We start from the raw sequence: 12,578 nt of genomic DNA, 5'->3' as shown, positions 1-12,578 counted from the left end.
CTTTATTTCTCTTGTTTGGAAATTCTTAGCTTGTAGATTTGCTGAGATTCTGTGATTGCTATACTTTCGATCAGTTCAGATCCCAATAAATTCAAGATTCCTATCCTTTTCACTGGACTGCTGTTGTCCCCAAACGCTTTTCATTAAATAGGAAAAAGCAGGTAATATGGAGAAAAGCTGAATGAGTACCCAAGGACAAGAAATGCAAAAACCTGCATCTTGAGTTATTTTATACCGTTATACTTTGCTTTTCTCTCCAACTTGCAATCATTCTTCCTTTCTCCATTTTATCCTCACAACCACCACCCTGTGAGATAGAACAGGCTGAGGATGGCCCAAGATCACCCAGCAGGCTTCCATAGCACAGCAGGAATCCAAACCTCTGTCTCTGAGATCCTAGCCCAATAGTAACCATTCTACAACACTGGCAGGGCTTAGGTCCAGTGGGGGAGGGGGCTTTCTTTTCAGTGAGGGGGAAAGTGCTATGATGCAGTTTGAAACCACTCTAGAAATTACAATACACAGTGGGAATGTTGAGAACTTCCCTTTCCCTCCAGCTAAGTATCCCAAATGATTGTCTTAAGCAAAGGCGGTATTGTTTACTCTTGAGTAATTCCACTAAGTGCAACTTTATTAGTAGACAAACTTGGCTACTAGGGTTGGCAGCTCTGGGTTTGGGAAATTATTGGGCATGTGAGGGTGCAGCCTGGGAAGGGAAGGGAGAACAGAATTCCAGAGAGTGCACTCTGTGTTCTCTGCAGAGGAACTGGGCTCTAGTCTGGAGATCAACTGTAATTCCTAGAGAGCTGCAGGCCCCACCTGGTGGTTGGCAACTCTATTGTTTAGAGGGCCTAATTCTGCTAATAGGATTAGGCTGCATGGCTTCCTTGTAACTTTTTACTCTGATGGATGCCTGAGATTCAACACCCCTGAACAAAAATTTTAGAACTGAAGACCCGGTTCCCAGTAGCCATACCCAGGAAGGGGGTGAATGAGATGGAATCCCTGCCTCATTATTTCTGTTTCCCCTCCAAAGGAGTTATTCCTCTGGTTTGGAAAGGAGTAGATTTTGATGTTGCAGCTTCCCCCAAGGAAAACTGTTTCAGGGGCAGAACAGACAAAACCAGCTCCATCTATGTCCCTTTTGAAGACAGCACAAGCCTTTGACGATTCTTCTGGGTTGTTTTTTATTAATTCCAGACTCAGCATAATCATCATGTTCATTAATAAGAGGCAAGAAATCAATCTGTGTGGTTACCTTTGAAATGAGAAATGGATGGTGCACAAAATCCAGATAAAAAGAAATCAGCTGCTGCAAACTTGCCACTTTCTCATGGGAGTGTGTCTGTGGTAAAACAATAAAACAGGAACATAATATACACAATATCAAAGCAAACAAAGTCAGCCAGCACTGGAAATGACTTGCTCAGGGAAGAAGCTTGAGGTGATTTAGCCAGAAGGGCGTTTTGTTTGTAAAGTATACCGCCAGAAAATAAATTCTCTCAATAACTTATGCTGTGTTGGCTATTGGCAGTTCCCATGAAATTTGACTTTGGATATATCCATATGGCTTAGTGGCTCCCCTGGTAAACATGAGGCTGCTTATATCTACCTCAAATATTAGGTGTGAAGTGCCTATCGTCTTTGCTTCTTCTTAGAAGTAATAAACATTTGATATATGCATATATTCTACAGGCACATGTAATTGGCTGTAGCTGTCCTGTAGACATGTGGCAGCAAATAGTTTCATTGGCACATATGTGATGTGGCCCCAAGCTCAGTAATTTTACCTAGCAATAGGGCGAATTCTGTGGCTAGGCTCCTCCAATCACATTGCAAGAAATCTCGGCCCATCCCTTTTGGGTGCTGCTTCTTTTCTGCTCCAAGCACCTGTTTAACTAACTTGCATATAATCAGGGCTTTTGAATTTTTAGGCAGGCATACTGGCAGTCACTTACAGTGTTGCAGAATATGCTTTAATATTTGCTTAGTAAGGACAACAGTGTGGGAGAGGGAAAAGGATAGGGCTTGTACAATTATGCATGGTATGGGAAAATTGCGAGATCTCTTTTTTTATTCCGGTTATCTCACGATACTAGAATTTGTGACATGTAATGGAATAGATCTGGAAAAGAATGTGCTGTTCACCTAGGGTGTAATTCACTAGCAGAATTCACTGCTACAAGATATAGCACAAATCATTAACTTGGAGGTCTCTAAAAGGAGGAAGGTAGACAAGCTGAACTTCAACATTTGACTTTTTCCTTGATGACTCATGGTCTTGCATTTTTCATATATAACTATAGTGTATGTTAATACAAAACTACCAGGTTAAGATGACTGCTGAAATTTTCTGGCCTTTGTGAACTTTACACAAATGAGAGAAATCAATTTAACTTGTTTCTGGGAAAGGCTGGAATGTATCATTTTGTCTAAATCAGTGGTTCTCAACCTCAGGGTCAGGACCCCTTTGGGGGTCAAATGACCCTTTCACAGGAGTCGTGGCAGGGCAAGCTGCTTGGCTGGGGCCATCCACACAACAGCCTTCTGGGGTAGATCAAGATAGAGTGTTCATCTGTCTGGAGCAGTGAAGAAGAGTGAAATTGGCATGGTGGGACAAGCAGAACTGAACTGAGAAACCGTGGGGAAAAAACAATTTATATACAATCATGAACAACAGATATCCACACCACTGGTCACTTTCAGTTTAATTTCTGTGAAAGAATACTTGCATAATTTTATGGTTGGGGGTCATCACAACGTGAGGAAAGGGTCGACGCATTATGAAGGTTGAGAACCATGCAAACAGCCACTTGCTGCTCTATTTGCACCTGGAAAATTCTGGCAGGAAACTGAGATATGGTGCTTTATATGAAGATTTCTTTTATTCAGAAATCTACTGCTTGGTATTTGTGTCAGTTTCCTGGGCTTTACGCTTCCTCATTTTGTTGCCTTCCTAATTACTGTTCTTTGTTACAGCTGGCGTGTTGCAGCGTTGGACTAAGACCTGACATAGGTTCAGCCATGTAGCTAATGACCAGTGTACTCCTTAACAAAGTTACTCCAGTTGAAGCACTAGAGTGACTGTTTAGGATTGCACTGTAAGTAACCTTGGCTAGTCACCTTTTCTCCGAATAACATCCTTCAGAGTTGTGAAAACAGAATTGAACTGTTTGGGGAAAGGCCAGGAGAAATGCAACATATAGCTTGCTCAGTTATACCTTGTGAACCAGCCTTTCATATTAAATAGAACAGGGACAGTATCTCAGATTACAACCTCCAAAAAGCACTTTGCTCAGCTAGTTCCAATTTATTGTTGGTTCCAGACCCAGATAAGTGTGTCTGGTCCTGGCTCTAGCCTGGTGGAATGAGTTGTCAGTAGAGATCCATGCTCTTTTGGATGGTTGAGGCCAAGGCTAGTGCTTTGTCATCTGAATGCTTCTCCCTGCCTTCTCTACCCCACCACCTTAAGTCTGGGTGATTAAATCCAGTCCATCTGTCCCCAGGATGCAGCAATGGAGCATGCTCTTAAATAGTTATTTTAACCAATATGGTTTTAAATGTAAATGCTTATATATTTGTATGAAATTTTAAACTGCTGTTAGTTGTCCCAAAACTGCCACTGGGGAAAGGCAACCTAGAAATATAAAAATAAACAAATAATATAAGAAATAAAAAAATAAAAAAATATAAAAATAAACAAACAAACAAAAAATAAACAAATAAACAAATTTATGGATGATAAATGAATGACCATGAGTTCAAAACAGCATCCAAGTGGCAATGGTGGGAAAAGGCCCAGCGGGGAATAATTTACCGCTTATGGGAAACAGGTTAATGAATCAGATACACCCTTGGTCTGATCCAACAATTTAAGATTTACCAGACAGATAGAAGGTTGCTCACACAAATTTTAAGGTTGCATAATGCTTTGCTTAGGGGCAACTGCTTTTCTGTAAAGCATTTGAATAGAGCAGTGGAACTAACCCAGATTCTACTAAAGCCCTAGAAAACCAGCTCCACTGGGCTAAATGGAACCAAACTAACCTATCATGGTGTTACATAAGAAGGCTATATCACTCAATAGAAGCAGCCACAGGGTTTTATTTCAAGCCAATAGTCATACTGACATTTATTTTTAGAGAGGATTAAAAAGTCACGGCCACATGGAAAGTTCAATTTATACCCCCAACATAGCCTGATCGAAGCTTTAAACAAGCAAGAAAGCTGCCTACTGAACCTGTGAGCTTCATAAGCTCCCACAGACTTTTGGGGGACACACAAGAAAATAGCAAGCAAAATTTGGATGTGCAACTTAAACATCCTTTTTAGAGAGAAGACACATAAAACATTTTCTTTCTCCTTGCATATTAAGGGGTATGGCTCATAGTCCCATTCTAAGCTGTGTTTTTTCTCTTTTTTTACGTCAGTGATTTCAGTGTTAAGAATTTCACTCTCAGGGCCTCAAGTAGCAAATTTCTCTCTTCCAGTCAGCAGACTACTTGAACACACAGTATAAATAATAAAGCTTTGGGGGTGGTAATTAAGAGCGGTCTTCAAGATGCATAGCACCCTTATGCTGCTGCTCTTTCTTGGATAACCAGAATGCCTTCCTTGTCATGATATGTTAAAATGCCAAAGTAGTAAGATATTCTGTTGCATTACACTGCCATAATACAATACTCTTAAGAGGGATTCTGTAATACAGTAAACTGGTAAACCAGACAATTCCTGCTATGCTTAATCATGGTGCAATGAAATCACTTAAGCGAATAAAGAGGGAATTTGGCTACCTCCCTTTATTGTACACATACATTCCCCCTTCTGCTTATCAAAGCTTAAATTACATCAAATACCAGTACCAAATGAACCATGCACCAAAGGCAAGTTTGCTTGTGATTGCAGTGTTTGTCAACTAGTTTTTCAGACATACAAACAAACCTGTGTGTTATGAATGGCTTAGAACTAAGCAGCTCTGGGAGCAGCTGCCATTTGCCAGCACTCTTTGAATTAGAAAAGAGCATCTGTTGATCTAATCCTGTGGGCTAATTTCCCTCCTTTCCCCCCTCATCTTTAATCCTTTTTTTTCTGAACAGAATTTTTTCCTCAAATTAGATATGCTGCTTGTTTGAGCCAGTTCTTTCAACGTTAGCAAACAGGCTTGCTTCCCGGACAGTTTTTGGAAGTTCAAGACACAGCTTCATGCAATATACTGATGTGCCAACACATATGACATTACACAGCTACGTTAAGACTGAGGCAAGGACTCTGAATCCATAGTAATAAACTGGCACTATTCATTTGAGCCTTGGTAAGGCAAAAATGTAGTTGTAACAGCTGCAATTTTAGGTCAAACTAATAAAACATTTGGACTAGTACCTTATCACCGCCAAGCCAACATCAGATATTTCAAAGTTAAACAGAACGATCCTATGCCAAATTACACATTCAGGACTCTTTCTGGATTTTAGCAGGACCACCAGAATTCTGTCTGGGGCAGACAAACAATCCCAAAACAACCTGAGAAAAGGGGCTGCTGATGAACTCTCACATACTATTCTAGTGCTTGTAAGACTGCACAATAATGCTGCACTAGGCAAATCCACCTCAAGTGAAGCTATGGTGGGAAAATAGTATTACATGCCATTTTAAAAAATGGAAACACTAGACATTAGAATACATTCATGCACATGTGTAACTCTCCCCTCCAGTTATTTTCCTGGAATGCAGTAGTATTTCTCCTTTCTGAACCCCGTGGTGGGACAGAACATTGTGTGTTTGTGTTGCTTTAATAAAACACAGCTGGTGGAGAATGGGCTATAGAGCCCTTATTCAATAGATGGTTCTTACTCAAACTTCTCAAACTTACATCTATCAACAGCTTCTTTGATCCCCTTAAAAGTCTCTTAAATAGTCAAGATGAGCTCTCATGTTCTACTCATATCACTGCACTGAAGAGGATTCAATGCCAGATTGAAAGGACACTGATTGGTGTGTCATTTTGCAATACATTTTATTTAAAAACTGTCCCATCCCCCTGCAAAAAAAAGTCCAAAGTTTAGAAGGAAAAACTATATTTAGGGAGCTAAAGACCAGTTCATCCCTCCTCAGCACAACAATTGTGTGTGTATAAATGGCTAGACTTACAGTACTTCCTACACATCTCCCTCCTGGTCTTGGGCAGAAGACACTATGGGCATGTCTTTAAAACATTTTAGTGGGCTGTAATGTACATCCAATGGCAGTAAGACCGTGCTTGTCACTTGACAGTGCATATGGGAGATAGTTGGCCCAATAAGGTGAACCTAGTCCATCGGAAAAAGTATACACTGCTTCCTTCCCTCCTCATTTTGCATCAAGAGTGCTCAACAAGGATAAGAATATGTCTTGTGGGCATAGTCTGTGAAAAAGGCTGCCTGCAGGTTTAGTCTGAACTGCTTACCAATCTGCAAGGAAACAAACAAAACTGTGATCTTGAACTACATAAAGGTTTAATGTGGCAAAACATGTAAATTATGAATTACTTGTCCACGAAAGCCTTAACATGTACTCCTTTCCCTTACGGGCACACACACAGGGAACAGTAACCTAATTGTTGTTTTCAGAAAAGGGAAGCAGGAAGCCACTGGCCAAGACAGACACACACCATTACTGAACAGATTCAAGCCCCCACTTCATTCTTTAATGTATTAACATCATTTGAGTTACACACCAAGCTATCACCTCTTTCTACCTCAAGCTGCAGCTGTACAAAAACCAGCTCAGCATACAGGAGAGCAGACCATACATTTCTCTTCTCTTTAATTTTTTTATGTTAGAAAGAATGAGCCAGTCTTTCGGTGAAGCTTCACAGGTCACTCAAGCTCAGCTCAGGCAGACTGGTGGACAGCACACTGTTCCCTCCAGCTCCCTCCAACATGCTACTAGCCTTCCCTCCAGGGGTGCTCTTCTCCATCTCCAAGCTCAGTTTGGATATATCCTTGTCATCTAAAAATACAAAATACAGCCATCAGCCCATCACTCCGACCCCGATTAGCACATACCGAACATTGCTATCAAGGCCAACAAATATACACCCACCTTACCATATCAGCATTTTGCCTTTTACATTTTACTGCAAGTGGTGCTAAGATAGTTCAGTGAACAAGAACTCCACGTGGCTGTGCAGGAACAAAACTAGAACTCGTTTCCCCGTTAGGAAAACTCAAAGGATTGCTTCATATGAGTACCACAGGCATATTCTAAATTTTAAATTCTTAGGGCAAAAGGACTCCATTTAAGTCAATCTAGGGAAGGTGCCTAAAACATCTTGAATGCTGGACGATTTACTAGAAATAGGATTGTATTGGTTCCTTCGCAAAGAGTGAACCAGCAAGATTCAAGTAGAGAAAAATGAAAACGCAGAGCAGTTTAATAGACCACCCCATCATTTCCAAATACCGTTCACAAGAAATAAGCATCTTAACCAAATAGAGCATGAGTTTCCCTGAATGGAATGTTCATTATTCCTCAAACTGGAGCATTCACCACACTGTTCTTGATGTTCCTGGAATTTGATTTTGTTATAAATATGCAAAGGAAATATCACAAATATCATCAGAGAGTATAAAACCAGATGTGATGTACATACACAGCTTCTTGTCCCGATTCAATGTTCTCACGATAACCAAAATTTTAAAACAACAATCAAGGCAGTTGCCTCAGTTAATGGTTTAACGAGAAACAGTGGTTGTATCAATCTGGTCCAGCTCCTTGCATAGTTAATTTTTTAGATTGGTGGGAGGACTTCAAACAAAAACAAAAAAAAAAAAACACCTGAGGGAGTTGACATGAAATTGCAAGACTGAAGCAGTAAAGCTCCAAGACTGAAAGAGTAAGTCTTTTAAACTCAGCAAAATTTATTTCTGAGTAAGCAGAAATTTATTTCTGAGTAATTACGTTGCACAAACCATGAGGATAAACAGAAGTTACACAAAAAGAAGAAGGCCTGCTTGGCATTCTTTTGGGTTTCTGAAGCAGTAGCAGATTCCTGCATGTTTTTAAACTTCTTCACAGCCATGAGAGCAAAACCTCCTTCCTAAAAGGAAAAATGGAACAAACCTTTTTCTACATCACTGCTATGTCAGAATAATGTTCTGGTGAGAAAAAAGCCTCTCCCCCCAGTAATTATTACTGAGGATCCACACCAGAGATTTCAGGCCTGAACATCCTCCCATCCTTACAGAAAGCAAATAATGTTGTTCAGAGAATTCCAGTTATTTCAAGGCGCACCATCAAGTCCTGCAATTTCTGGTTCACTGAAGAGTTCATCTGAGCTGACATCCGTGAGACTGAGCTCAGAAGCTGAATCATCACACAGAAAGGATGACAAGATATCATCATGCAGTAATCCATTCTTTTTTTCTAGGAGACAAATAGCCACAGATTAGGAAGACTACCAGCTCACTGTCCAATTTCCCAAGGACTGCCACCAGCAACATCAACTGAAAAGTTGTCCTCCTAACAAAGCTTCAATGGCCTGACAGCAAACTGTATGTACAACAGAAGATTCGCACATGTTATAATTCTACACACTTTTAGGCTTTTATTATTTTCATAAAGACCTATACAAAGTCTTTTATTGGACACATGCCTTTTCTAGGCATATTTGGTGTATACGCTACAAGTTTACTCTGTTACACATTTTAACTGGAGATTTCAGCTGCTGTCCAATCATGTACTTGGAATGCACATTCATGCCACATTTCTCATTCAACCATGCCCACTCCGTCCTAACCAGAGATCATTTCCAGACAGGATGTTCTAAGACAGGGGTAGTCAAACTGCGGCCCTCCAGATGTCCATAGACTACAATTTCGCTGGCAGGGGCTCATGGGAATTGTAGTCCATGGACATCTGGAGGGCCGCAGTTTGACTACCCCTGTTCTAAGAATTAGCACTTACTCAGATGAATGCTTTCTTCCCTCAGTGGCATAGCACACAGCTTGTCCTCAGCATGCAGACTTTTCACTTGTTCTCTTAGGTTGATAACTGTGGTTCTGATTAAAATAAATGTAAAAAACAAGAAAAATGTATCAGTGAATGAGAGAAATGCAAGTATAACAGAGAAGACAAAAATGGTTTTGTTTTATTTACAGAATTTATATCCTGCCTTTCCTTCCTGATCAGGGCCCCCAAGGTGAATAACAGATTAAAAACATACATATCTAAAAACACTTTTAAATGAAAACTTTAAAACAAAACAAAGTTAAAATATACATACAATAAAAATACACATATATTAAAACAACAATTCAAACATAGCAGGCAGGCAGGATCACTAAGGGGGGACCAGACAAAATAAAAAAGTCTTCATTTGTTGAAGGAAGATGGCAACAGGAGACAGGCAACTATTTGGGGAGAGAGTTACAGAGTTTTGATGCTGTGAGTGAGAAGTCTTCCTCCTGGGTTGCTATTCATCTAATTTCAGGAGACAGGGCCACCTAAAGCAGAACATCAGAAGGTGACTGTAGAGGCTGGGTAGGTTTGTGAGGAAACAGGCACTACAGATTCAGTCCCTGAGGGATACTGGGATGCATACAATCAACTACGTACAGGATACAGTGAAAGGAGTAATCAGTGCTCTGAGCTGCATTTTAGGCAAAGAAAGTATCAACAGTTTAGTGAAATCCAACTCCTGGAAATTATTGAGTGAATTACAAGGATACCATAACTGACTGCAATGAGCCAGAACAGCTGGATTTACTTTAAGAACAGATTCAGAACGAGTTTGCAAGAGTGTTGCCTGCTTAGGAGCATTCATAACTTTGACAGTAAGAATAACTAGAGAGAAATGGCAGTATAAGTTTTTCTGGATTCAACTGATCATGCTGTGACTGATTCACATTAACCTGGGCGATGACAATTGCTGGAGCAGAAGATACTCCTTTGCTCAAAATATTAATTCCAAAGGACACATATCATACCACTCCAGCCACTCCATTTATGAAGCCCAGGCATACTGCAGTCAAAGGCAAAAATGACAAGCATATTTCCCACACGCACACAAGAATATGGTATGACAGCATGTCAAAATGGGGGGGGGGGATTCCAGGTGATAATATATTTATTTTATTAAGTCCCTATGTGTTTCTTTGTATTGGCTTTGTCAGAGGGAATCAGAACATTCACCTGCTGCTGGAACTATCCACAGCACCTCACCACAGTGAATTAAAAAAGGGGAAAGAGGAGATGTAAAAGGACGGTCTGGGGCAAAATGTCTTATGAGGAGCTCCAGGCAGGCAATTTAACTTATTGGTCATTCCTTTCTAAACAGCACCAAGGACTACAAAACTTAGTGGGCGCCATGGACCACAAGTCAGAAAACTCCTGGAGTGATGGCCTATGGATCACCATTAGTTAGTACCAATTTTAAGAAGGAATCATACAATCAGAGTTAGAAGGGACCTCCAGAGTCATCTAGTCCAACTCCCTGCACAATGCAGGAACTCACAACTAACTACCTGCCCACCCACAGTGACCCCAATTTCATGCCCAAGTGATACCCCCCCCTCCAAAAATCTCCAGAATCCAGCCTGGCCTGGAGGAAATTCACCTACCATCCCACAGTGGTGATCAGCAAGGATATTGTAAACAACAGTCCCTCTAGTGGACTGCTGCTTGCCATAAAGTTGTGATGTCTTCTGAATGAGACAAACCAGATACACAATTTAGTACACATGTACATCTGAATCCTGAATTCAGTATGGGACTTGCATATAATTTGGACATTAGGAGTCACAGACACATATGCCCACTGCAATACATAAAGCATAGCACATGTTCCCCTACTTGACGTTACTGAGTTCCTGCTGGGTGCCCTGTGTCTCACTCTTAGCTCTGTCCAAATCCTGAATCTGAATTTTATGACTGTTCATCAGATCTTCCAGCATCTAGGAACAAGAATGAACATGAACAACTCTGGTTGTAACTCAAGATTTTTTTTTAAGTTTAGTTTTTTTAAACAATAAATTGCATCCCCATCACATCTCTCCTCCTTAAAACCTTATGAGCAATTGTTAAAGATAACTATGCAGTGTTTCACTCAAATCCTCCTGGGAATATCAGCCATGACCTACAGGCCAACAATAGAGTGGCAAACTACATCTGGGTCCACATTCTCTTGGCTACATTTTGTTATCTTTCCCAGGCCAAGGAAAGACAGTGTAGCCCTTCAATGGCCATCTTCATAATAACTTTCCTGATTTAAAGAGGGCCACAAGGGCAAATGCCCTGACACAGTTGGAGAACTAGTGATGCTTAAGAGGTCACATGTGCCCTGTCTAGGATGGGGGGCTGTGGAGTGAGACAGGCAGCTGCTTCACTCTGTGCATGTATAACCTCACCCTCCCTCACTGTCTTTCTATTCTGGTATTAAGTCTTGCAGAAAGAGTGCACTGGGACTGAGAGGGGCTACCATGCAGTTCTGTGCTCTCGTAATTACAGGAACAGCCATTTTTGAGTGGAAATAAGAGCTGAGTGGAGCACAGACATTTGTTACAGTCATTCAGATTTTAGCTGCACCATCATTCAATTCTTTGTCTTCCTCACTAGTCTTTTTATGATCCCCTTTACTCTTATCTTGTCTAAATTAAATTACGAACACACTGGACAGCTGTTGCACTTTGCTCTGTGCTGGCTATTGGCCCTAAATTAACGTGTAACAGCAAGCAACTTCCTGAAAGCCCTACCTTATGGCACTGACTTTGAGTTCTTCTAATCTCATGAGTCGCAGACACTTGACTGAACAAATCTTCCTCTTGCCGATCTATAAAATGCAACAAGCCACATAATTGAAGACAAACATGAAGCTGCCTTGTATAGCAGGGGTAGTCAACTTGTGGTCCTCCAGATGTTCATGGACTACAATTCCCATGAACCCCTTCCAGCAAACGCTGGCAGGGGTGCATGGGAATTGTAGTCCATGAACATCTGGAGGACCACAGGTTGACTACCCCTGTTGTATAGAATGACCCTTGGTCTGTTGTGATCAGTATTCTGTGCTCAGATAGGCAGCAGCTCCCCAGGGTCTCAGGTAGAATATTTCACATCATCTATTGGCCGGTACTTTTAACTAGAGATGTTGGGGATTAAACCTGTGACCTTCTGCATGCCAAGAGGAGCCACAACTTCTCCCCTATAGTGAGATCAATCTTAATATTTTTCCCTATTACATATACAGAGCAAGGGCTCTCTAGCTCAATAGTAACTGTAGGACAGAAGTGAAGGGTGCAGGAACATCACCAAGTTTTTGTTTCAGCTGCTCCATCTCTCTTCTGATGGATTCATACTCTCGCCATAGGATTTTTTTGCTAGAGAAGATGTAAAATAGGACCATTAGGAACTAGGCTACAATTAGTGTCTGGAAATTCAACTGATATTTCAAAATGTTATCTATATGTCCTGAAATATAGCAAATTGCCATTCTGATGCCTCGAGATTGCTAACAATCTAAAAGTCAACCAAACCACCTATCTGGGTCCCCGAAGCCTAGAATGAACAGAAAAGGCAACAGTGACTAATTTCAAGTGGCAGCTACA

General features: G+C 40.9%; 1 protein-coding gene across 5 annotated transcripts in view; it reads right to left on the bottom strand.

Annotated features, from left to right (window-relative positions):
• Positions 1–6,474: 6,474 nt before the first annotated feature.
• LOC143835771 (uncharacterized) overlaps positions 6,475–12,578 on the bottom strand; it is a 15,590-nt gene continuing 9,486 nt past the window's right edge. For 3 of the 5 annotated variants that reach the window (XM_077333944.1, XM_077333945.1, XM_077333946.1), the window contains exons 7-12: positions 12,283–12,350; positions 11,730–11,806; positions 10,831–10,931; positions 8,944–9,038; positions 8,272–8,403; positions 6,475–6,987 (exon numbers count right to left, since the gene is read on the bottom strand). In XM_077333944.1, coding sequence (XP_077190059.1) covers positions 6,848–6,987; positions 8,272–8,403; positions 8,944–9,038; positions 10,831–10,931; positions 11,730–11,806; positions 12,283–12,350 — 613 coding nt within the window. In that variant the 3' untranslated portion in view covers positions 6,475–6,847. Of the gene's footprint in view, positions 6,988–8,222; positions 8,404–8,943; positions 9,039–10,830; positions 10,932–11,729; positions 11,807–12,282; positions 12,351–12,578 lie in introns of all 5 variants that reach the window. The other 2 variants (XM_077333947.1, XM_077333948.1) reach the window with 2 other exon arrangements.

The sequence above is a fragment of the Paroedura picta genome, chromosome 4, assembly GCF_049243985.1.
Source record: "Paroedura picta isolate Pp20150507F chromosome 4, Ppicta_v3.0, whole genome shotgun sequence".
Taxonomy (NCBI): Eukaryota; Metazoa; Chordata; class Lepidosauria; order Squamata; family Gekkonidae; genus Paroedura; species Paroedura picta.
Note: the sequence above shows the minus strand (reverse complement) of the source record. Positions and strands in the feature narration are given on the sequence as shown.